This window comes from Monodelphis domestica, chromosome 1, assembly GCF_027887165.1.
Source record: "Monodelphis domestica isolate mMonDom1 chromosome 1, mMonDom1.pri, whole genome shotgun sequence".
In the NCBI taxonomy this organism is placed as follows: Eukaryota; Metazoa; Chordata; class Mammalia; order Didelphimorphia; family Didelphidae; genus Monodelphis; species Monodelphis domestica.
The window spans coordinates 342,255,743-342,282,918 of record NC_077227.1 but is presented as its reverse complement, the minus strand read 5'-3'; the positions used below and the strand labels follow the sequence as shown (position 1 = coordinate 342,282,918).

The window sequence follows — 27,176 nt, the reverse complement described above, 5'->3', positions numbered from 1 at the left end:
AAGACATAAATAGGTATATAGATATATGTATGCATAAATACATATACATGTGTGTGTGTGTGTGTGTGTGTGTGTGTGTATATATATATATATATATATATATATATATATATATACACACACAACCATAGCTAAAAAAAGAGGTTAATACTAAAAGAAATTGGAAAAGAAACAAAAGGGGGTAAATTTATATGTCACAAAGAAGCTCATGGCAGGAGGGGAGAAAACATCAATACACTGGAAGGGTAAAGAGGATGGAGATGGGAAATATTCAACTTACATACATTGAAATTGACCCAAAGAGGGAAGAACAATCCAATCCATTGGGGCAGAGAATAGATTTGCACCTTATTGGGGAGTAGAAGGGTAACAAATGGATTGGTGGAGAGGGAAGCAGTACAAGGGAGGGAGAGGGTAGGGGTAGTTTTAGAAAGACTGCAAGGCGAATAAGAAGGGAGGGGGGTAGAAAGGGAAGTAAAATAAGGGTGGGAACTAGGAGGATTGACTAAAAACAAACAATTGGAGTAGAAGGAAATAGTGAAAGAAGAAAAGGCAGGACCAGGAGTAGAAATCAAAATGCTTGGAAATACACAGCTAGTAATCATAACTCTGAATGTGAATGGAATAAACTCACCCATAAAATGCAAGCGAATAGCAGAGTGGATTAGAATCCAAAACCCTACCATATGCTGTCTGCAAGAAACACACATGAGGAAGGTAGATACGCATAGTCTGAAAGTAAGAGGATGGAGCCAAATCTATTGGGCATTAACTGATAAAAAGAAGGCAGGAGTTGCAATCATGATATCTGACAAAGCCAAAGTAAAAATAAATCTAGTTAAAAGAGGTAGGAAAGGTAATTACATCCTGAGAAAAGGCAGTATAGAAAATGATGAAATATCAGTACTCAACATGTATGCACCAAATGGCATAGTATCCAAATTTCTAAAGGCAAAACTAGGGGAGCTCAAGGCTGAAATAGATAGAAAAACTATACTAGTGGGAGACGTGAACCTTCCTCTATCAGAAATAGATAAATCAAACCGAAATATAAATGAGAAAGAGGTAAAATGAGTAAATGAAAAATTAGAGTTAGTAGATATGTGGAGAAAAATAAACAGGTACAAAAAGGAATACACCTTTTCAGCAGCACATGGTACATTCACAAAACCTAACCATGTAGTAGGGCATAAAATATTGCAAAAAAGTGCAAAAGAGCAGAAATAATAAATGCAACCTTCTCAGATCACGATGCAATTAAAATAATAATTAGTAAGGGCACATGGAGAGGTAAATCAAAACTAATTGGAAATTAAACAATACTATTCTCCAAAACCAGTTAAAAAACAAATCATAGAAACAGTTAATAACTTCATTGAAGAAAATGACAATGATGAGACATCCTTTCAAAGCCTATGGGATGTAGCCAAAGCAGTACTCAGCAGAAAATTTATATCCTTGAGTTCATATATTAACAAGTTAGGGAGGGCAGAGGTCAATTAATTGAGCATGCACATTAAAAAACTAGAAAACAAACAAATTAAAAATCCTCAAATGAAGACTAAATTAGAAATCCTAAAAAAGGAGAAATTAATAAAATTAAAAGTCAAAGAACTATTGATTTAAAAAAATAAGACTAGAAGTAGTTACTTTGAAAAAAAACAAATAAAATAGACAAAGTACTGGTAAGTCTAATTTAAATAAGGAAAGAAAAAAACCAAATAGACAGTATCCAAGATGAAAAAGGAGACCTCACCTCCAATGAAGAGGAAATTAAGGCAATCATTAAAAACCACTATGCCCAATTATATGGGAACAAATATGGCAATTTAGGTGATATGGATGAATACTTAGAAAAATATAAATTGCCTAGAATAACAGAGGAAGAAATAGATTTAGATTACCTAAACAACCCCATATCAGAAAAAGAAATTGAACAAGCCATCAAAAAACTCCCTAAGAAAAAATCTCCAGGTCCTGATGGATTCACAAATAAATTCTATCATACATTCAAAGAACAACTAATCCCAATGTTATACAAACTATTTGATAGAATAATCCAAGAAGGAGTTCTACCAAATTCCTTTGATGACACAAATATGATACTGATCCCAAAGCCAGGCAGGTCAAAAACAGATAAAGAAAACTATAAACCAATCTCCTTAATGAATATAGATGCAAAAATCTTAAATACGATACTAGCAGTAAGACTCTAGCAAGTCATCACAAGGGTTATTCACTATGACCAGGTAGGATTCACACCAGGAATGCAGGGATGGTTCAATATTAGGAAAAACATCCACATAATTGACCATATCAACAAGCAAACTGACAAAAATCACATGATTATCTCAATAGATGCAGAAAAAGCCTTTGATAAAATGCAATACCCATTCCTATCGAAAACACTAGAAAGTATAGGAATAGAAGGGCCTTTCCTAAAAATAATAAACAGTATATATTTAAAACCGTCATCAAACATCATCTGCAATGGGAATAAACTAGAAGCCTTCCCAATAAGATCAGGAGTGAAACAAGGATGCTCATTATCACCTCTATTATTTACCATTGTACTAGAAACACTAACAGTAGCAATTAGAGAAGAAAAAGAAATTGAAGGTATTAGAATTGGCAATGAGGAGACCAAGCTATCACTCTTTGCAGATGATATCATGGTCTACTTAAAGAATACTAGAGAATCAACCAAAAAGCTAGTCGAAATAATCAACAACTTTAGCAAAGTTGCAGTATACAAAACAAACCTGCATGTCATCAGCATTTTTATACATATCCAACCCAGTTCAGCAGCAAGAATTAGAAAGAGAAATTCCATTTAAAATCACCCTAAACAATATAAAATACCTAGGAATCTTTCTGCGTAGACAAACACAGGAATACTATGAACACAACTACAAAACACTCTCCACACAATTAAAACTAAATCTAAACAGTTGGAAAAACATTGATTGCTCATGGGTGGGACAAGCTAACATAATAAAAATGACAATTGTACACAAATTAATTTACTTATTTAGTGCCATACCCATTGAACTACCAAAAAACTTTTTTACTGAATTAGAAAAAAAACATAAAAAAGTTCATTTGGAAGAACAGAAGATCAAAGATATCCAAGAAAATCATGAAAAAAAAAATTCAAAGGAAGGAGGACTTGCAGTCCCAGATTTCAAACTATACTATAAAACAGTGGTCCTCAAAACAATATGGTACTGGCTAAGAGACAGAAAGGAGGATCAGTGGAATAGACTTGGGGTAAATGACCTTAGCAAGACAGTCTATGATATGCCCAAATATGCCAGTTTGGGGGACCAAAACCCACTATTTGATAAAAAGGCTACTGGGAAAATTGGAAGACAGTGTGGGAGAGATTAGGTTTGGATCAACATCTCACACCCTACACCAAGATAAACTCAGAATGGGTGAATGACTTGAATATAAAGAAGGAAACTATAAGCAAATTAGGTGAACACAGAAAGTATCCTTGTCAGATCTATGGGAAAGGAAAGACTTCAAAACCAAGCAAGAGCTAGAAAAAAATCACAAAATGTAAAATCAATAATTTTGATTACATCAAATTAAAAAGGTTTTGTACAAACAAAACTAATGCATCCAAAATTAGAAGGGAAGCAACAAACTAGGAAACAATCTTCATTACAAAAACCTCTGACAAAGGTCTAAATACTCAAATTTATAAAGAGCTAAATCAATTGTACAAAAAAATCAAGACATTCTCCAATTGATAAATGGGCAAAGGACATGAATAGGCAATTTTCAGTTAAAGAAATAAAAACTATTAAAAAACACATGAAAAAGTGTTCTAAATCTCTTATAATCAGAGAAATGCAAATCAAAAAAACTCTGAGGTATCACCTCAAACCTAGCAGATTGGGTAACATGACAGCAAAGGAAAGTAATGAATGTTGGAGGGGATGTGGCAAAGTGGGGACACTAATTCATTGTTGGTGGGGTTGTGAATTGATCCAACCATTCTGGAGGGCAATTTGGAACTATGCCCAAAGGGCACTAAAAGACTGTCTGCCCATTGATTCAGCCATAGCACTGCTGGGTTTGTACCCCAAAGAGATAATAAGGAAAAATACATGTACAGGAATATTCATAGCTGAGCTCTTTGTGGTGGTAAAAAATTGGAAAATGAAGGGATGCCCTTCAATTGGGGAATGACTGAATAAATTGTGGTATATGTTGGTGATGAAATACTATTGCACTCAAAGGAATAATAAAATGGAGGAATTCCATGGGGACTGGAGCAACCTCCAGGAATTGCTGCAGAGTGAGAGGAGCAGAACCAGGAAAACATTACACAGAGACTGATACACTGTGGTTCAATCAATTGTAATGGACTTCTCTATTAGTGGCAATGCAGTGATCCTAAACAACTGGGAGGAATCTACGAGAAAAACCACTATCCACGTTTAGAGGAAACACCATGGGAGTAAAAACACCCAAGGAAAACAACTGCTTGAATACATGGATCGAAGGGATAGGGTTGGGTTTGTAGAGTCTAAATGATCACCCTAGTGCAAACATCAACAACATGGAAATAGGTTCTGATCAGGGACACAAGTAATACCCAATGAAATTGTACATGGCCTGTGGTAAGGGTGGGTGGAGAGGAGGGAGGGAAATAATGTGATTATTGTAACCAAGAATAATGTTCTAAATTGACTAAATAATTCAAATGGAAAAAATATAAGAAAGGTGTCATCAATAAAATCTATGGCTTTTGAGGTCTTTACACAAATGATGAACTAGCAGTTAGGTGGATCAGTACCAAGCCTGGAGATAGGAAATACTAGGTTCAAATTTGGTCTCAAGACACTTCTTAGCTGTTTGATCCTGGGCAGTCCATTTAATCTCCATTGCCCAACTCTTATCACTCTTATGCCTTAGAATTGATACTTAATATGCTGAGATAGAAGGTAGAGGTTTTAAAAAAAAAACTACTCCAGATTTTTTTCTTTTATTTCTTTATTCAGCCCCTCCTTCACCTTCCCATACCATAGGAAGCCAACATTCTGCAAAATATACAGATTATGTCTTTTGTATTCCCATTTCTCAGTTCATTCCCAGGAAGCGAACATTCACAAGTTATTCTTCAAATATTAAATCTGTAGCTATTTTTTAAATGATGAACCCTATATATGTCCAAACATAAGGAAGCAACTTAACATCATAGGTATTACTGAGACTTGATAGGATAAGACTCATTATTGAAATATGGTTTTAAGAAGATGCAAACTTGTTCATTCCCCGGAAATGGGATAGATAAAAGTATAGAGAAGGCAAGAGTTTGGGAAGAGATGTAAAAGCACTGCATGGTGGGAAGATATTAGTCATGAAAGGAAATCTAGGAACCAGAGGACAAAAGCCTGATGAAGTGCATTCTGGTGAAAATCAACAGAGACAATAACAGAAGCAGAATTGTCAGGATATACTATAGACCACTTAGAAGAATTAGGTAAAGAGCTGTGGGTGATTACAAGCCTACTAGAAAGGGGAGACATTATCTGGAGTGGAGTGAAGGGGCAGAGGGGAGAGGATTTGTTTATTTTTTTTCAATTACATGTAGAAACAATTCTTGAAAATTGTTTTCAGACATTTTGGGATTCAGATTTTCTCCCTCCTTCCCTTCCCTCTCATCCATTCCCTGAGGCAGTGGATAAGCTAATATAGGCTCTGCCAGAGCTTTCATGTAATAAATATTTCCATATTGCTTATGCCATGTCAGATGACACATATAACACATACAATAAAAAAAAATGAAGGAAATAAAGTGGATGATGGCATGCTTTGATCTGAAATCAGTCTCCAACATTTCCTTCTTTGGCTATGGATAGTGAGTTAAGGAGATTTCAGTTAATTTTACCTCTGATGGAGCCCAAACTCTTTCAGAATTAGAGGAGATGGAATTTTCTTGGCTTCATTTAATGGTAATTTGGCCCTTCAGGAAGTGAAGGAAGCAGTGATAAGATTCTGGACCTTATTCTTATCAACAAAAAGGAATTTGTTGCTGGGCTGGAAATGGTTTTAGTGGACTACTAGCTCAATGTGAATCACCTGTGTGATAAGGTAGCCCAAAAAGTGAATACAGTTTTGGACTCCATTAAAAGAACCATAGCTTCCAAGAAAGAGGAATTGATGATCCTTCTGTGTGCCCTGGGCAGAGCACTTCTTAAGAAGTATGCCTACTTCTAGGTAGTTGAAGAAAAGTATTGATAAGCTGGAGTTGTGGTTGGTCACTTTATTCCTCAAAGACCTTAAGTCATTTAAAGTTGTTTTCCTTTACAATTTTTTTATTCTTTAAATTGCTCTCCTAGGTCTGCTCACTTTCCTCTGTATCAGTTCATATAATTCTTCCCTGCTTTCTCTGAAACTGTCCCTTTCATCATTACTTATTTTATAATAGTATTCCATTTCATTCATATACCATAATGTATTTAGCCTCTCCCTAATTAATGGACACTCTACAAAAGCTGTTATACATATCCATATCCATTATGTTCTTTCTTTGTTCTCTTTGGTATATAGACTTAATAGTGGTATTGCTGGTAAAATGTCTGTTCCTTTTAGCGACTTTTCGGGTATAGTTCCGAATTGCTTTCCAGAATATTGCCTTTGATTCTTTATTCACTTGGGGGGGGGGGGTAGGCTAGCTTAGCTTATCAGATAACCTTTTAGTTTCTTCAATACATTTTGTCCAGCTCTAAACATACAATCAATAACTATTAGAGATGATGATTATAATGATGTCCTTCCTGGCATTTGTGAAAATGGAGCTCTCCATTCGAAGAAGATAATCAGTATGAACTCAATATGGTGTATTGGTAATGTTCTCTGCCTCCCCCCTTCTCCCAGCCCAAGATGTTTCTGTGCTCATTAAGACAAGTTAACTTCACATAGGTTTCCCAAAATTGAAATACTTCAAACAATTACCACATAAAGATGTACTTCCTTCCAGAGACATTGCTAAGAAAGAAGGAATACAGAAACAAAAATAAAATTTAGTTAAGGAACTTTTCCTAGAATGAGGTGGGAGAAAGTGTGCCTAGATAAATAAATAGAAAATATACATAAGAGTTATGAAGGCAGAAGATATTAACCAGTGAAGTTATCAAAAAAAGGTCTGAATAAAAGATGGCATTTGAGCTGAGTTTTGAAGGGAGATTGGATTCCAAGAAGCAAAGAAAATGGGGGAGAGCATCCCAGACCTGAGGGACAGTCAACTAACACTAATCACCTGCGGCATTGAAGGTAATCTGGTAGACCTAGGGTTTTTTTGTTGTTGTTTTTTTTTAATACAAATCCAGTGCGCACAGTGATGTCAGCTCACCTGGTGGAGCCAGTTGTCTTCATCAGGAGTTTCATATACTCAGGTTTATCTGTTATGCCCCCTGTTGATCATCACAGACCATGATAATCTTCACGCTGAAGTGACAGATAAAATAACTGATTTTTTCCACTGATGTCTGTGTTGCAGCTGGCAGCTTTCCATGTGGTCAGTAAATATAGTTCTTATCTGATACTGGCTAGAGTGACTGCCTGAAGGGAAGCCAGTATCCTAGTAAAGGGGCCAAACTCACAGCGACTATTTTATTCATCCATTTCATCCTTTATTTTTAGCTTTTCCGTTTTACCATGATCTATCTTGGGATCAATAGTGCATGTATATTAATTATGTATATCCTTTCATTCATCAGTGCTTATTTAGGAATACATGTTTCTGTATTTTTGGACTTCCTTGCACATAAGACAATGAAAAGGTTCAACTCTGTAGAGCAGATTTTTTCTTTGTAAACTAAAACACCCCAATTTCATTGAATTTAATATAATATATTAATACTTGACCCTCGAGCATGGACTTCATTTGGATGTGTGGTGTTTATGTGGACATAATATGTAAATAGCCTCTCTAATCACAGACTCTGATAACTTGCCTCATGCACGGATTTTTGATAATTAACCCACCCTGTTTGTCCAAGTTTACACTGAACTTCCAGTATAATATTATTGAAAACTCAAGTATATAATTTTATGACAACTCTTGTGCCCAGACTTGGCCAGTTTCTATAGTAGGCGCATATCTTCCAAACTAAATCTGACTGCTTAAAATAAGAAGTTATGTAAACTCAGTAGCAGAAATAATTTAGAGTAATCTATGTCAAAGACTTCTTTTAAGTAGATACACAAAACATTTTAATGCATTTTAGATGAGGGATTTGTCAGATGAAGACATGACATGATTAATCCCTGGAATCTTTGTTCATACCGTAATATAATATTTACTCTCTGTAAATCAAATGTGCAAATACCCATCAGTGCCTTTTTGTGCATCTCAGGGATGAAAAAGACTGAGAGCAAGGGCATAAAGACCAGTTGGCACAACCTTTCAACAGCAGCCAAAGAAGGCATTATGGTGTCCTGTAAGGAGTGCTGAATTAGGTCAAACAGACCTGGGCTCTAATCCCAGCTCTACCATTAACATATGTTACCTTAGGCAAATCATTGAATACCTCCATTCCTATTTCCTAATTGATATCAACGAGCATTTTTAAAGTATTTATTGTGTCCAAAACCCTACTAGTTCAAGGTCATGAAAAAAAATTTCTTTCACAGCAGACATTTTATTGGGATGGGAAGTGACTATATTGGCATAGGTAAGTAGGTGCGAGATAACTTGAGATGGAATAAAGCACTAACAACTATTAAGAATAAAAAGTCTTCCCCAAAGAGATGGTACCTAAGTTGAACCTTGAAGGAATCTGAGGTTTTTAGGAGGTAGAGATGAAAAGGAAACCTGTTCCAACCATGGGGGACAGCCTATACTAAGGTATGGAATTGAGAGATTTGATGTCAGATTCAGGGGAAAACAAATAGATTAGTTTAAGGAGGAGAGAACACCTTCAGTCAGTTAATAAGCATTTAATCAATACACACAATATGCCAGCCACTGTGCTAAATACTGAAGGTTACATAGAAAGGCAAAAGACAGTCCTTGCCCTCCAAGAGCTCACATGCCAAGAGAAGAAATGTGAAACAGATCTATCAGGGAGATAAAAATGAAGGATTCAAACCAGAAGACACTCTAAAATCCAAATAACTATAAATCTTTTTTTATATATTTTATGTTCCCAATTACAATTTTCAACATGTTTTCCAAATTGGATGGGTGGATGGTTAGATGAATGGATGAAAGAAGTAATCAGTTAATGAAAATACTTCCTCATATGCTTACTGGACACCAAGCACACTGCTAAACAGAGTTATAAATAGAAAAGCAAAGATAGTTCCTGCTGACAAGAAAGTTACATTCTAATGGTAAAAACAACACACATAGTAAAATGATAGCTAGAAAGGCTTACTTTCTTTGGTTGTTACCCCATCATGGTCCATAAACTGAGATGGATGGGAGAAAAGCAGAGGAAAAGGGTACAATGAATTATTAGGTAGAGAACATTGTGAAGAAGGTAAATGTATAGAAGGGAATAGGGCAGGAACTTTTTGAAATAATGGTGTAGAGCCGTGTTGGTCAACCTATGGCATGCATGCCAGAGGGGAGTACTTCCCTCCCCCTCTCCATGTGCACCTGAGGGCATTTTTCATTAAACATGCCCCTCTGCCCAGCAGCCCAATGGGAGCACTTCCTCCTTCCCCTATCTGGGGTAAAGTGGGGGGATCATATGCAGCGTGAGGGTTACAGTTTGGGCACTCAGTTTCTAAAATGTTTACCATCACTGTTTTAGAGGCAGTCACCAATCAGGAAACTAGGGGTGGAAGGCCTTTGGCAGAAGGGCTTCATCTCCGATATAGGGTAGTTCATACTGCAGTTATCAGTCTCACATACACACAGATTTTTCTCTCTTAATTTAGGTCCTAAATTGAAGTTCCCTCCAAATGGAAAACAAACAAACTGAGGTGGGAAAACAAACAAAGACTTTAGCCAGGAACTCTTTTTAAAAAGTGGTCTGAAATTTCTGCTTTCCTGGCTCCCACAGATTATCATGCAATCCTAGAACACTTTTTCCAGCATCAGGACTAATCTACTATTGATCATAGGATTGATACTTACACGGGACAAAGAAGCATAAAAGAAGGGTTCTCCAAGGCTAGAGGAAGGCAACAGAATTCTGAATGGGTGAATTAGTTTCATCCAAAAGTATGCACTCATTGTCTGCTTTGCTTTTGAGAATAATAATGTTTATATGGAAAGAAAAGGAGTTATTGGTTAGAAGAAGCTTTCTGGAGATGCTTTTTAGTGTGCTAACATTATTGTTTCCACCATAATCAGATAAGCCTAGAAAACAATTTGTATATTATTTTCATGATACCCATATTCTTCCTGATTTTTCATTTCATTATATAGAAGGATTTGGCAAAAGATGGACACAGAATTGGAATACAGTTTTTGTAAAATCTCTTTATTCTAACAGTGGTTTTAGAACTTAACCTAGCTATAAGTTGGATTATTGTGTTATTTATATTAATACTCTTTTCACTTTTCTTCTTGGCCTGCAGGGAAACTATCTCATTATGATTCACTAAACTGAATCATAGGATTACAGATTATTATAGAGTTATAAAGAACCTTGAAGATTTGTCTAATGCAACCCTCTCATTTTTTACAAAGAAGGAAATTTCCTCAGAGAGAGGAAGTCAATTTCCCATGATAGAAGGCCTAGGATTGGACCCCCAGATGTGCTGGTTATTAAATCGGTGCTGTTATTAGAAGCTCCACAGGACTATATAGATTGAATTTATTTCTTTGCCAAGTATTGAGTCAAGATAACATGATGTAGTGTGTGTATATTTTGGTGGGGGAGAGGGAGAAAGAGGAATAGGGAGAGAGGGAGGCATTAGTCAAATCCATCCCTTTGCCACATACTAGCTGCATGGCCTTGGGTAGGTCACTTAATCATTTAGTACCCTGAGCCAACTCACTAAGAATCTGTTACATGTGAGTTTCTACCTTGGAAGCTCCAAGTATCAAGAAAATAACAGGTTCTGACCAAGGACTGAATACCTACAGAACCAAAAGCACCATTTGATTTTCAGTCCTTTCATGTTTATGTTATTGTTCTTGGAATTGAAATCTAATTCACTGGCTAATTTCAATATCTGGAATTCTCTCCTCATTTCCACCTCCTAGCTTTCCTGGTTTTCCTTCAAGTCCCAGCACCAACAAGCCTAGCTTGATATCCCTTAAAAATGCAGTACCCTTTTCTCTGACCATTGTCTCCTATTAATCCTTTCTGTATTTTGTTTGTACCTTAAAGAAGCTAGATGTTATGGTGAATAGAGTGCTAGGCCTAGAGTCAGGAAGACCTGAATTCAAACAGAGCTTCAGTCACTTAAGCTTCGTGTGACCCTGGACAAGTTACTTAAACTTTGCCTCCATTTCATCATCTATAAAATGAGAATAATAATAGCATCTATATCTGTAGAGAGATCACAGTACAGCATAGAAAGTACACACACCCTTACTACACCTATATATATTTACATACATATGGATTTAAGCCTGTATAGGGATACATGAAGACACATAGTAACAAAGTTATATAAAATGTGTGTGTGTGTGTTGTGTGTGTGTGTGTATATGTAAGGTAGCAGTATATTATATAAAGTAGTAAGCATTATTTATTTCAAACATACAAAGAAAATGATAAATAATAGATGTTTGTCACTGGGAAATGGCTAAGCATGGTGAGGTACATTAATGTAATAGAATATTACTTGCCTGGAATAATCAGTGAATATAATGAATAGCAGGAAACATGAAAAGATTTATATGAACTGAGCCAAAATAAAAGAGAACCAGGAAGAGCAATATACTCTCTACAAAACAAATGGAAAGAACAACATGAGTAAAACAACTGAAACTTACTGCTATGAAATTCTAATAACTAAACTTGACCCTAAAGAAGAGATGTAATAAAAGGCATCTTTCTTGCAGAGGTAGAAGACTGGGGAGCTGGAATTCTGCATTTGCTGTTATACTTTTTACATACATTGATTAGTTTTCCCACACTTATATATATATTTTTTTAAACCCTTACCTCCCATCTTGGAATCACTACTGTGTATTGGTTCCAAGACAGAAGAGTGGTAAGGGCTAGGCAATGGGGCTTAAGTGACTTGCCCAAAGTCACACAGCTAGGAAGTATCTGAGGCCAGATTTGAACCTAGGACCTCCTGTCCCTGGGCCTGACTCTCAACCCACTGAGCTACCCAGCTGCCACACACACACACACACTGATAATTTTTTTTAATATTTTAAATCCTTTGTCATAAGGGATGCTTTCTGGGAAACGGAAGATGCCTTGGGAAATGTGGGTGATGGAAAAACAAGATTGTGATAAAAACGCATTTTTAAAAGAAAACAAGGTTTTTTGGCTATGAGATTGGCTATAATATTCATGTCTTTTCTTTTAACTTTAAGGCCAATGATTTCTAGGAGCTCTGTATTTCTCCACTCATAGTTCAGTATGCCTAGGGGGAAAAAATTAACTCATCTGGTTAATGTATGAATCATGAAGAATGAAAGGAAAAGATTGAAGCCTGCTTTTGGCTAAAAGACTTAAGGTAGTATATTTAAATGTATGATAGTAAATAATGCTGGTAGCAAAAGTGCATTATCTTTTCTCATTAAAAATCTCCTGTGTCCTCCACCCCACAAAATGAATGTCCCAATTGGTCTTCAAGAACCATGACTCTCTTCTTCTCTATTCTTTAGCCCTGGAATGAGACCAGATGTAAGCTCTTCTCCATCCAGTTCCTCCACGACAACGGGACCACCCCCCAAGCTCTGCCTTGTTTGCTCAGATGAGGCTTCAGGATGTCATTATGGAGTTCTAACTTGTGGAAGTTGTAAAGTCTTCTTCAAAAGAGCAGTGGAAGGTAGTATGTGTTTTGAAGAGTTTTTTTGGTTTGTTTATTTCTCATTATTATAAACAGAAGCTTGAAGATGATAGATTGTCACCAAGTATGATCATCAGAGACGACTAGGTCTTTTCCTTTAGCTTCAAGACCAGTGATTTCTAGAAGCTGCATATTTTTTCTAACCCCATTTGCTAGAAACTAGTAACTATGCTAACTCCAATTAATGTGTTGTTTAGGCTTTTTTTAATTAATAAAATATTCCAGGAGGGGTAGGAGGAATCATGAATCATGAAACTATGGAACATATTCTAAACAAAATAAAATTAATTAATAAAATAGTTGGATTTGTGTAAATCAGGACAGATCTTGAAGTCATCTCTTAGAAGAGAAAGAACATCAAAGAGAAAATGGAGGGAAAAGAATCAGTCATTCATCAAGCATAATTAAAAACCTAATATGCCAGGGCGACTAGGTGGCTCAGTAGAAAGAGAATCAAACCTGGAGTTGGGAGAACCTGGGTTCAAATGTGGCCACAGATACTTTCTAACCCCAATTGCCTGGCCCTTAACTACTCTTCTTTAATTACATATTTCTTAAAGAGGCATGAGAAGGGGAAGAAGCATTTATTAAGTACCTACTCAGAGCCAATCACTCTATTAAGTACTTTCACAAAAATTGTCTCATTAGATCCTCACAAACACCCTGGAAGGTAGGGTCTATTATTATCCCCATTTTATAGTTAAGGAAAATGAGGCAAATAGCAAACAAGTGGCTTGCCCAGGATCACTCAGCTTCTGTCCGAAGCTGGCTTTGAACTGAGGTTATCTTGACTCCTGGCCCAGACCTCTATCTACTCTACCACTTGTGGATTCTATAATCAGTCTGTCCAGTCAATAAACATTGGGGACACAAATACAAAGCTAAACCTATTCCCTCACTTCAAGGAGCTTACAATCAAATAAGGGGAATAACAATACAAAAAAGGAGCAGAAAAGTGGGGTTTGGGGGGACAGTACTCGGTGCAGGGGGGGGGTATGTTGAAGAGTTCTAGAGAATTGTGAAAGCAATATGGCTGGTTAGAAATAATGAAAAAAATCTTTGCTGGTCCCCTTTTTTAAACAGAAGCCCTGGAGCCCAAGGCCCCGTCTTCTGGGCCTAGAATCCAGGCAGAGGGTTAGAACGTACTGATGAGATAGATATGAGATAAGGAGTCAGAGGTAAGGAGGGGATGCCTACATTTCAGGCATGGGAGACAGGCAGGACAAAGGCCCATATGGAGACGGGAGCTGGAGGCCAGTCTGCTTAAATTGTAGAGTATGGGAGGGAAAAAGTTATTTCTAGAGTGGTTGGAAATAGAAGTTAGGGCCAGGCTGGGAAGTTATACATGTGACATTTAAAGACCTTCACAGTGTGGCTTCAGCTCACCTTCCCAGGCTTATTATAAGCACATTACTCCTCTTCGCTCCAGTCAGATTAGCCTACTTGCTCATACATATTTGATCTCTGTGCCTGGAAAGGACTGCTTCCCCAACCTCACCTCCTTGGATCCCCAACTTCCTCCAAAGCTCAGCTCACGTGTTATTTCCTATGTGAAACCTTTTTTGTTGTTATTAAAACTTTTAACTTTTATCTTAAAATTGATACTAAGTATTGATTCCAAGACAGAAGAACAGTAAGGGATAGGCAGTTCGAATTAAGTGACTTGCCCAGGGTCACACAGCTGGAAGCATCAGATTTGAACCTAGGAATTCTCCTCTCTAGACTTGACTCTATCTGAGCCACCCTGTTGCTCCTTGAGGACTTATTTATTAATTCTCATCTGCTGGTACCTTCTCTGCCCAAAATTACATTATATTTATTTTATATATATTTTGTATTACCGATACATATGTATGTTCCCCAATGGAATATAAGCTGCCTGAGGTTAAAGCACCTTACACAGTGCCTAGCGGACACAGTAAGTACTTCATAAATGCTTTTTGATTGTTATGAGTAGTTAGGAGAAGGGGAAAGAAAGGAAAACTCATTTCCTTTTTTAGGAAGGAGCAAACAAACAAAGAAGGATCCTTCCCTTAAAAATTCTAAAGTAGATCTCGAGAGGCAGAGTCAAGATGGCAGTCTAGAAGGAGCAGAAGTTCAGACCTCTGAAAACCTTTCCTTACCAATCACAAACTGAATGCTCCCAGGGGACTCAAAAACAAACTTAATAACAAGACAGAGCCAAGGAACCCTCCAGCTGGACTTAATTCAAAAGGTATGCCCCCTGAAAAGCTGGAATCCAAGAACACTCAGGTTTAAGGGGTAGACAGAAGGAAGATCCCAGGACCCATCCCCCCTCCCACGCAGAGTGCTGAGATTCCAGCAGCAACGGGAATTTCTGGGCAGGCAAAGGTGCTGGTCTGAAGGGCAAAGCTTGAGAGCAGGACTGTGCCAAGTTCAGAGCGTCCAACACAGAAGGCGGGGAAGGACCTAGAGAGGGAGCATAGACCTGGCAGACTGGCCAGAGCTTTGGAGATCCTCCATATTTGCTCCAGCCTTCCAGGAAGTTTAGGACTCAGAGCACACCCAGCCCAACTAAGCTGAACTTAATCCCATCAAAAGTCTCCAGAACTCAGAGAAGCCCAGGCTCCACACCCATCCTCATTGACTGCTGGTCGTTAAGCCAATCAAAAGCCTCCAGAGGACAGGGAAGCTCAAATCCCCAATAACCCTCCCCCAGAGACCACACCCGAGAGATCCTCAGTTAAAGCTCCAAGAGGGGAGACTGATAGAAGTCCCCAAAAAACAAAAAAATAAGAGTAGCAAGAGCACAGACAAATACAGGGAGTAAAGAAGAGGTGAATTTGAGCAAACAAGAGAAAAAGAAGAAAGAAACTACAATAGACAGCTTCTACTCAGCAAATGGAACAGAGGGGGAGAGATCAGCAAACGGTAAATCAGAAATCCCAGAAAATTGAATACAGGCTGTGGAAGAACTCAAAACACAACTAAGAGAGGCTGAAGACAATTGGGAAAAGAACTTAAAAATTAAGATAAGTCATCTGGAAACAGAGGCACTTGAACAAAACTAGAAAATAGTGTCGTGAAAGCCAAAATCAACTAGCTGGAAAATGAGGCAAAGGAGATGAAAGATGAGGCAAAGGAGATGAAAGGCGAGGTAAAGAGGATGAAAGACAATCTTCAAAGAAAATCAGACCAAAAGGAAAAGGATGACCAAAAAGCCAGAAATGAAATCCAATCTTTAAGAACCAGAATACAACAACTGGAATTAAGTGACCTCACAAGGCAGCAGGACACTATAAAATGAAATAAAAAGAATGAAAAAATTGAGGAAAATGTGAAGCATCTCATTCACAAAACAGACGATTTAGAAAATCATTCGAGAAGAGACAATTTAAGAATCATTGGACTACCAGAAGACCATGACAAAAGAAAAAGCCTGTACATAATACTACATGAAATTATTCAGGAAAACTGTCCTGACATCCTAGAACAAGAGGGGAAAGTGGAGATTGAAAGAATCCACAGATTACCTCCTGTATTTAATCCTCAACTGACAACACCCAGAAATGTTATAGCAAAATTCAAAAACTATCAGACCAAAGAAAAAATATTACAAGCTGCCAAGAAGAAGCCATTCAGATACCACGGAAACACAGTGAGGATAACACAGGATCTGGCTGCATCCACACTGAAGGACCGAAAGGCATGGAATATGATATTCCAGAAAGCAAGGGAACTAGGTCTACAACCAAGAATAAAATACCCATCAAAACTGACTATATTCTTACAGGTGAAAGTATGGTCATTCAACACAATGGAAGAATTGCAAGCATTCATAAAGAAAAGACCAGACCTGAACAGAAAATTTGATGTCCAAGCACAGAACTCAAGAGAATCATCAAAAGGTAATTAAAAAAGAGGGGAAAAAGAAAAACAAAGCAAAACAACAATAAAAAATTTTTAAGAGACTCAATAAGTTAAAATGATATGTATCCCTATAAGAAAAGGGGTCATTGGTAACTCTTAAAAACTGTTGCTATCATGTGGGCAACTGGAAAAATTACACTTGGAGGGAACAGTGACAAACTCTATAGGATGAAAGGACAAGACATAAATAGGTATATAGGTATATGCATGCATAAATACATATACATGTATGTGTGTATATATATATATTTAACCAGAGCTTTAAAAAAAGAGGTTAATACTAAAAGAAATGGGAAAAGAAACAAATGGGGGTAAATTTATATGTCACAAAGAAGCTCATAGAGGGAGGAGAGAGAACATTGATACACTGGAAGGGTAAAGAGATTGGAGATAGGAAATACTCAACTCTTCCATGCTTTGAAACTGCCCCAAAGAGGGAAGAACAACCCAATCTATTGGGGAAGAGAATAGATTTGCGCCCTATAGGGGAGTAGAAGGGTAAAAAACAGACTGATGTGGAGGGAAGCAGTACAAGGGGGGGGGGTTAAAAAGACTACAGGGGAAAATAAGGGAAGGAATAAGAAGGGAGGGAGGGTAGAAAGGGAAGTAAAATAAGGGTGGGAACTAGGAGGATTGACTAAAAACAAACATTTGTATAGAAGGAAATAGTGAAAGAAGAAAAGGCAGAACCAGGAGTAGAAATCAAAATGCTGGGAAATACACAGCTAGTAATCATAATTCTGAATGTGAATGGAATGAACTTACCTATAAAATGCAAGCGAATAGCAGAGTGGATTAGAATCCAAAACTCTACCATATGCTGTCTGCAAGAAACACACATGAGGAAGGTAGATAGATACACATAGGGTGAAAGTAAGAGGATGCAGCCAAATCTATTGGGCATCAAATGATAAAAAGAAGGCAGGAGTCGCAATCATGATATCTGAAAAAGCCAAAGTAAAAATAAATCTAGTTAAAAGAGATAGAGAAGGTAATTACATCCTGAGAAAAGGCAGTATAGACAACAAGGAAATATCTATACTCAATATATATGCACCAAATGGCATAGCATCCAAATTTCTAAAGGAGAAACTAGAGGAGCTCAAGGCTGAAATAGATAGAAAAACTATACTAGTGGGAGATCTGAATCTTCCTCTATCCGAACTAGGTAAATCAAACCAAAAAATAAATAAGAAAGAGGTGAGAGAAGCAAATGAAATCTTAGAACAATTAGAGTTAGTAGACATATGGAGAAAAATAAATAGAGACAAAAAGGAATACACCTTCTTTTCAGCAGCACATGGTACATTCACAAAAATTGACCATGTATTAGGGCACAAAATCATTGCAAACAAGTACAAAAGGGCAGAAATAATAAATGCAATCTTCTCAGACCACATTGCAATAAAAATAATAATTAGTAAGGGTACATGGAGAGATAAATCAAAAATTAATTGGAAATTAAACAATATGATTCTGCAAAACTGGCTTGTTAAAGAACAAATCATAGAAACAATAACTTCATTGAAGAAAACGACAATGGTGAGACATCCTTTCAAAACCTATGGGATGCAGCCAAAGCAGTAATCAGGGAAATTTATACTCTTGAGTTCATATATAAACAAATTAAGAAGGGCAGAGGTCAATGAATTGGGCATGCAAATTAAAAAACTAGAAAGTGAACAAATTAAAAATCCTCAGATGAAGACTAAATTAGAGATCCTAAAAATCAAAGGAGAAATTAATAAAATTGAAAGTCAAAGAACTATTGATTTAATAAATAAGACTAGAATCTGGTACTTTGAAAAAACAAATAAAATAGACAAAGTACTAGTCAGTCTAATTAAAAAAAGGAAAGAAAAAAACCAAATTGACAGTATCCAAGATGAAAAGGGAGACCTCACCTCTAATGAAGAGGAAATCAAGGCAATCATTAAAAACAACTATGCCCAATTATATGGCAACAAATATGGCAATCTAAGTGATATGGATGAATACTTACAAAAATATAAATTGTCTAGACTAAAAGAAGAAGAAATAGATTTAGATTACCTAAACAACCCCATATCAGAAAAAGAAATTAAATAAGCCATCAAGGAACTCCCTAAGAAAAAATCCCCAGGTCCAGACGGATTCACAAATGAATTCTATCAAACATTCAAAGAACAACTAATCCCAATATTATACAAACTATTGGACAGAATAAGCCAAGAAGGGGTTCTACCAAATTCCTTTTATGACACAAACATGATACTGATCCCAAAGCCAGGCAGGTTAAAAACAGAGAAAGAAAACTATAGGCCAATCTCCCTAATGAATATAGATGCAAAAATCTAAAATAGGATACTAGCAAAAAGACTCCAGCAAGTCATCACAAGGATTATCCACTATGATCAGGTAGGATTCATGCCAGGAATGCAAGAATGGTTCAATATTAGGAAAACCATCCACATAATTGACCATATTAACAAGCAAACTGACAAATCACATGATTATCTCAAAAGATGCAGAAAAAGCCTTTGACAAAATACAACACTCATTCCTATTGAAAACACTAGAAAGTATAGGAATAGAAGGGCCTTTCCTAAAAATAATAAACAGTATATATCTAAAACCATTAGCAAACATCATCTGCAATGAAGATAAACTCGAAGCCTTCCCAGTAAGATCAGGAGTCAAACAAGGATGCCCTTTATCACCTTTATTGTTTAATTTTGTACTAGAAACACTAGCAGTAGCAATTAGACAAGAAAAAGAAATTGAAGGTATTAAAATTGGCAATGAAGAGACCAAGCTGTCACTCTTTGCAAATGATATGATGGTCTACTTAAAGAATACTAGAGAATCAACCAAAAAGTTAGTCGAAATAATCAACAACTTTAGCAAAGTTGCAAGATACAAAATAAACCCACATAAGTCATCAGCATTTTTATACATATCCAACCCAGTTCAGCAGCAAGAATTAGAAAGAGAAATTCCATTTAAAATCACCCAAGACAATATAAAATACTTAGGAATCTATCTGCCGAGACAAACACAGGAACTATATGAACACAACTACAAAACACTCTCCACACAATTAAAACTAGATCTAAACAATTGGAAAAACATTGATTGCTCATGGGTGGAATGAGCTAACATAAAAAAATGACCATCCTACCCAAACTTATCTATCTTTTTAGTGCCATACCCATTGAACTATCAAAAAACTATTTTACTGAATTAGAGAAAACCATAACAAAGTTCATTTGGAAGAACAAAGGATCAAGGATATCTAGGGAAATAATGAAAAAAAAAATACAAAGGAAGGGGGCCTTGCAGTCCCAGATTTCAAACTATATTACAAAGCAGCAGTCATCAAAACAATTTGGTACTGGTGAAGAGACTGAAAGGAGGATCAGTGGCATAGACTTGGGGTAAATGACCTCAGCAAGACAGTCTATGACAAACCCAAAGATCCCAGCTTTGGGGACAAAAATCCACTATTTGATAAAAACTGCTGGGAAAATTGGAAGACAGTGTGGGAGAGATTAGGTTTGGATCAACATCTCACACCCTACACCAAGATAAACTCAGAATGGGTGAATGACTTGAATATAAAGAAGGAAACTATAAGTAAATTAGGCGAACACAAAATAGTATACATGTCAGACCTTTGGGAAGGGAAAGATTTTAAAACCAAGCAAGACTTAGAAAGAGTCACAAAATGTAAAATAAATAATTTTGACTACATCAAATTAAAAAGCTTTTGTACAAACAAAACCAATGTAACTAAAATTAGAAGGGAAACAACAAATTGGGAAACAATCTTCATAACAAAAACCTCTGACAAAGGTCTAATTACTCAAATTTATAAAGAGCCAAACCAGTTGTACAAAAAATCAAGCCATTCTCCAATTGAAAAATGGGCAATGGACATGAATAGGCGATTTTCAGTTAAAGAAATCAAAACCATTAATAAGCACATGAAAAGTGTTCTAAATCTCTTATAATCAGAGAGATGCAAATCAAAACAACTCTGAGGTATCACCTCACACCTAGCAGATTGGCTAACATGACAGCAAAGGAAAGTAATGAATGCTGGAGGGGATGCGGCAAAGTAGGGACATTCATTCGTTGCTGGTGGAGTTGTGAATTGATCCAACCATTCTGGATGGCAATTTGGAACTATGCCCAAAGGGCAATAAAAGACTGTCTGCCCTTTGATTCAGCCATAGCACTCCTAGGTTTGTACCCCAAAGAGATAACCAGGAAAAAGACTTGTACAAGAATATTCATAGCTGCGCTCTTTGTGGTGGCCAAAAATTGGAAAATGAGGGGATGCCCTTCAATTGGGGAATGGCTGAATAAATTGAGGTATATGTTAGTGATGGAGTACTATTGTGCTCAAAGGAATAATAAAGTGGAGGAATTCCATGGAGACTGGAACAACCTCCAGGAAGTGATGCAGAGTGAAAGGATCAGAATCAAGAGAACATTGTACACAGAGACTGATACACTGTGGTATAATCAAAGGTAATGGACTTCTCCATTAAAGGCAATGCAATGTCCCTGAACAATCTGCAGGGATCCATGAGAAAAAACACTATCCTCAAGCAGAGGACAAACTGTGAGAGTAAAAACACTGAGGAAAGGCAACTACTTGACTACAGAGGTTGAGGGGACATGATCGAGGAGAGAAACTAAATGAACACCCTAATGCAAATACCAGCAACAAGGAAATGGGTTCAGAACAAGGACACATGTGATACCCAGTGGAATTGTGCATCGGCTAGGGAAGGGGTGATAGGGGATGAGGGAAGAAAATGATCTCTGTTTCTAATGAATAATGTATGAAAATGACCAAATAAAATAATGTTTATAATTTTTTTTTTAATTCTAAAGTAGAGGGAATGGTATTGGAATATAGGGGAATCCATACCATATAATCTAATAGCAAAAGGTATCTGTGGCAGAAAAGATTACAAGATCAGATCATTGTGGTACATTTCATTAGCAATTGCTATTGGGCTCAGGGATCAAAATCACTTATCAGATTCCCTTAAGGTTAAATAATTTCACTGTGTCACAATGTCGCTGTGTCACAATCCTAGGCTTTACACCTCCTATGGCTATACCACCATAGAGGATAATGGGGGGAAAATACAAGTATAGTTACAAACCCATCCCCCAAGCACAAAAGCAGTCCAAAAAAAAAAAAAAGAGGTTCCCCTTGCAGTGGGTCACTAGTGTATTAGGGGATTATTTTAAGTGAGAAATGATAATTCAAGATCAGATCTACCAATCTCCTCCATTCTCCTTCCTTCCTCCCTTCACCATCCTTGTTTTACCTCCCTCTTCCCTTCCTCCCTTCCCCCTCAGTTGATTTCTCTGTTGATAGCACTGAAGTCAGCTCCAACTGAGTATTTTGGAATACCAAATAAAAGTACTGTCTCTTTTCTAAGTTTAAGTAAGGGGACTTATTTGGGAGAAGGGGAAAGATAAGAAGATGAAGGGAAAGAGGGTTTGAGGTTTCCCTAATACTAAACAATTCCTAAGTTGGAGGATGGTGGAAATAGAGTTCAGATTGGGAAAATGGTCAACAGGTCTTGAAGATTCGGTCACTGTAGTATATCAGAGAGAAACCAGAGAACCAGCTGGACTTTTGTCCTTCCTCCTTTCTGTCCCAAGGTAAAGAGACTCAGTTTTTCAGTTTGCCTCCTTCTTTTTCAACAGTCCTTCCTGGTCCCCATTCTAAATAGAATGTCCATCTTGATTGACATTTCTGGAGTCCTTGCTTTTCCAGTCTTTTTTCCCATCTCTCCTTCACACATTATATTGGAATATCTTCACAAAATAAAGGACACATTTTTTCACATCTAACGATGAAGAGAGGTAAATTCTTAAAATTCCATTGTTGCCTATGAGCACTTTTGGAATAATTACATATTTTAATGGCTGTGTAAGTAACTGGTAAACAGTATAGACTGAATGGATGATCTAAAGCTCTGGTAATACTCATTTAAAAAATAATATAGCCCATTCATTCACAGTCTGAGAAGGATTATTATTGTTTGGCCACAGTTCTGTTTGCATATCCTTGAGAGCCATATGAGTCATTTCTCTTCCTTTGCTTAGATTCCTTTTTTAAAGTATTATAAATTACAAAATTGCCCATGCAGATCCAACCTAAACTTTGGATTATAGACTGCTCACAAGTTGCTCCTTGTCTGTTTTCCACTTTGAGAAGTTAAGAAGAGTGAATCTATAAAAAGGATTTATGTTGAGAAGGCAAAGAATGTTGTCTACCACTACTAACATATTAATATTATCTTTAATATTATGAGAGGCAGTAGATAGAAAGCTGTCATCAGAGTCAGAAAGACTTGAGTTTAAGTCCTGTCTCTGACAAATCCTGGTTTTGTGAATGATGAGGCAGGGCATTTCACTACTGAACACTCCAGGCAGCCCTATAAGACTCTAAATTAGAGAAGGGTTGCCTAACTCTCTTCATAGGAGAATCTTCTTTGCTAGAAATTCTCCAAACCAATGAAATCACTGGTCTAGACTGATAAATGCATGCACACTTGAATATGTATATACATATGTAATTACTATATTAAATTAGCCCACTACTGCTCAATATTTATATGATTAACAATCAGTCCATTTTTGCTGGGTTTAGTCACATGAAGTCTAACAGAGCATTGGACCTAGGGTTAGGAAGCTCTGAGACAGACTCCTAATTGGTAATAGTAATAGTATTACTATATGTTAAATAATTTGATATTAATCATAATTTGGGCATGCCAATTCTGATTAATAATAACCCATTTACATTGTACTTTGGAATTTCTAAAATGCTGTCTTTACTGCTTGGTAAAGTACATAGTATAGATGCTATTATTCCCATTTTATAGATGAAGAAACTGAGGCTCAGTGGCTTGCCCATATTAAATGTCAGTCAGGCCTCCAGCCCAGATCTTCTGTTACCAAAGCTAGTGTTCATTTCACTACCCTTTTGGTTAGGTTCACCATCCGCAATCTCAGAAAGTCTCTCTAGATAGACCTCCATTTCTGCTTTTCTCGTAGCTTTTTTTTTTAAACCCTTACTTTCTAATTTAGTAGTAATTCAAAGGCCAGGGCAGGGCTAATCAAATGGGGTTAAGTGACTTGCCCAGATCACACAGCTAGGAAGTGTTTGAGTCTAGATTCTAACCCAGGTCCTCCCAACTCCAGGCCTGGCACTCTACCACTGTGTCACCTTAGCTGCCCCATCTCTTAGCTTTTTGAAACAGATACTTCTGAGGTCTATATGTATACACATGTGTGGATTTGTATAATTAGATTAGGTGATTAATAAGAAATGATCAAATGAAGAAAGTTTCTAGGAAATCATTTCCTTTCAGAACTCTTTTCCTTTTCTGTAAGTAAGGATTTAGACATAGAGTTCTCAATATCCTTCTATCCAACTTTAACCTTCTAAAATCCTGTGAGATAATTTTTAATCATGAGCAGAGTTGGGTTTTTTTTTTGGGGGGGGGAGTGGTTCTCAAACCTTCTTCCAAAAGCCACTTCTTTATAGGCATCCAGTATATTCCTTAATGTCAAATCTGTTCAATAAAAGAACTACCCACAAATGTATAAAGTAACCAAATAAGAAAAGTTAGTTTAAAAGGAATGGGAATATAAGCTGAGTCACAGACTTTTGAAGACCTACTTAGAAGATTCCTTAGATTTAGCTTGGATGGTTATAAATACAAATTGTTACAGATACTTTAAGTGGTCACCCTAGATTAAAGGTATACATGAGAAATGTTGGGTTTCCTGGAAATCAGAGCCCAAACTAATTTAGTGAATTTAATCACATAGAGTCCCACAGAGCTAAACCTTGAATTCTTGTGTTCAAAACAAATATCATAAACCACACTTGCAATTGAGGGAAGTAAGGATGGGACTAAAAAGGAATTTATTGCTTCCCTCCTTTTTGTAAGTTTCCTTACTTTTCCTAACTTTTCAGTTATTCAGTTATTCACCAATTGATAACTCCTTTAGTCCCCCCACCTTTTGCTGTTTGAAAAAAAGCTCCTATAAATATTTTTGTAGCTATGAATACTTCTCCTCTTTCTTTGGGTTATAACACTAGTAGTCATATTGCTGGGTTAAAGACTATGCACAGTTTAGTAATTTTTGACATATAGTTCCAAATGGCTTTCTGGAATGGCCAGACAATTCCTAGCTCAACCTGGATATCGCATTGTAGGCACAGAGCAATTAATTGATTTGTTCAGGGTAACATCCAGTAAGTACCTGGGATAGGATTTGAACCCAAGTCTTCTTGGCTCTAAAGTCCTGTCACTATCCATTAGGCCACATTGCCTCTAGGTAAATAAGCTTGTCATGTAGGAGACACTCGTATCTTGGCCCTGGAAAGAACATTTTGAGAGATTTAGTTCAAACCCTTCATTTTAGAAATGAGGAAAATGAGATCATATTTGTATAGAACCCCCCAGGTTGTTGGTGGCAAAGCCCTGGCTCATAGATGTCCAGATTTATTGCAAAAGACAACATTAGATAGTTCATATCAGGACAAGCAAATATAACTTCTTTCTACAAAAAAATTTCCAACTGGCATTTAACCATGAACATTCTTTCCCCAGAAAAAGTTAACCCAATCTAACTAAATGAATTGGGGAAAACATTTTCTCCCATTGTATAGGTATTTTTCCTTTGGAAAATTGTTGCAAGATGTCTTGATATCAGTCCTAGTGGGTGCATAACTTGCAAAACTCAGCCCATTTCTTTAGAAACCAAAGTTGGGTTTTCCTTACATTTTGCTCCATAGAAAAGAATCCAATTCATACCTTTTCTCTTTGTCCAGAAGCACACAGTATACCCAGGCATACCCCAAAATGCTAATGGCCTTCTTGCCCAGGATAGACCTGCCTGGGATCTAGAACCTACTAAGGTCCTAATTCATCCATGTGTCTCCCACTCACTTCTCTACAGTTTCTGGGAAACTATAAAGAGAGAGGAGAAAAGGGGGAGAAAAAAAAAAGATGTGGGTCTAATAACTTGATTGCCGTTCAGTCCAGGATCTCTCTGTAACCCTTTTCAGCATGCTCTCCATAGCACAGCCTCTACTACTATAATGGCACTTCTTGGCAGAGAATAACTCCCAATGAGGTCAGGCAACCTTCCTCCATCCCGCCCCAGAAGTTCCTCCAACTCCTGCCAAAGGATTCCAGCTGGCTACAGCTGGAGCAGGGAAAAATCAAGTAGACATTTTTCCCCTTTGACTACTTTGGCCACTTTTTTTGTTTTTTTTTTCTGTGGCTCAGTCTGGGATATGTGGCCCTGGAGCTTTGGCTGGTATGGGAAGTAAGAGGGGATAATGAAAATTTTTAAAAATATTCCTTAAACTGCATTGCCAGATCCTCACAGCAAAATGCAGGTCTCAGGAGAGCTAGAAGAGAAATTTAGAAAATTTTAGAATTGCTTCATCAACCCACATATATAAGAGGTTATTTGGATGAAAGTGCTGGACAAAATCCTGAGGATTGATACTTGGTACTCAATGATAAATTGATCAGTTAATGTCCAAGAGCATTTCCAATAGATGAACACATTTGCAAGATGCATACAGTGGTTCACGAGACCAAGTCTGTGATTCACTCATCATTTCCCTTAACCATAAAAAGCATAAGACTATCCTTTTTTCTCTAGCACTATATTTAAGGAAAGCAAAAAGTATCTGTTTTATTTATATAATTTGAACTAAAATCTTAGTTTATCATTGAAAAGTTTCCCAGTATGGTGAATCCAAGTCACAAGACTGAATAACTTACTAATTTTTCTTCATTTTCCTTCATTTCCTTCATTTTCTTCATGTCTAAAATGAAGGAGCTAAACTAAAAGTCCTCTCTAAGAATTCCTTCCATCTCAAAATCTATAGCTATCTCTAAATTCCATGGTTTTCTAGTAATATAGACCTATTATTTCTGAAAGATTTTTTTAACCTATACTTTTCATCTTAAAATTAAAATTAGATAAAATTTACATTTTAAATTTTATTTTTTATTATTTTCATCATTTTATTTATTTAATATTTTTTATTAATTTAAATTTTAAATACATTTATTAAAATAAAAACTCTGTATTGGTTCTAAGGCAGAAGAGTGGTAAGGGCTAGGCAAAGGAGGTTGAGTTATCTGCCCAGCGACACAAAACTAGGAAGTGTCTGAGTGCTAGACCTCCCATCTCCAGGCCTGCTCTCTATCTACTGAGCCACCTAGCTGCCCCCAGATGTCAAACTTTTTTTTTAACAAGGAGAATTAAAGTCAGAAGAGTTC

At 36.8% G+C, this 27,176-nt stretch overlaps 1 protein-coding gene across 13 annotated transcripts in view; it reads left to right on the top strand.

The window, feature by feature from the left end:
- Positions 1-27,176, top strand: part of NR3C1 (nuclear receptor subfamily 3 group C member 1) — a 153,721-nt gene that overhangs the window by 88,723 nt on the left and 37,822 nt on the right. For 8 of the 13 annotated variants that reach the window (XM_007473817.3, XM_007473815.3, XM_007473814.3 and 5 more), the window contains exon 3: positions 12,770-12,936. In XM_007473817.3, the coding sequence (XP_007473879.1) occupies positions 12,770-12,936 (167 nt within the window). The remainder of the gene's footprint in view (positions 1-12,769; positions 12,937-27,176) is intronic. The other 5 variants (XM_056811434.1, XM_056811435.1, XM_056811437.1 and 2 more) reach the window with 1 other exon arrangement.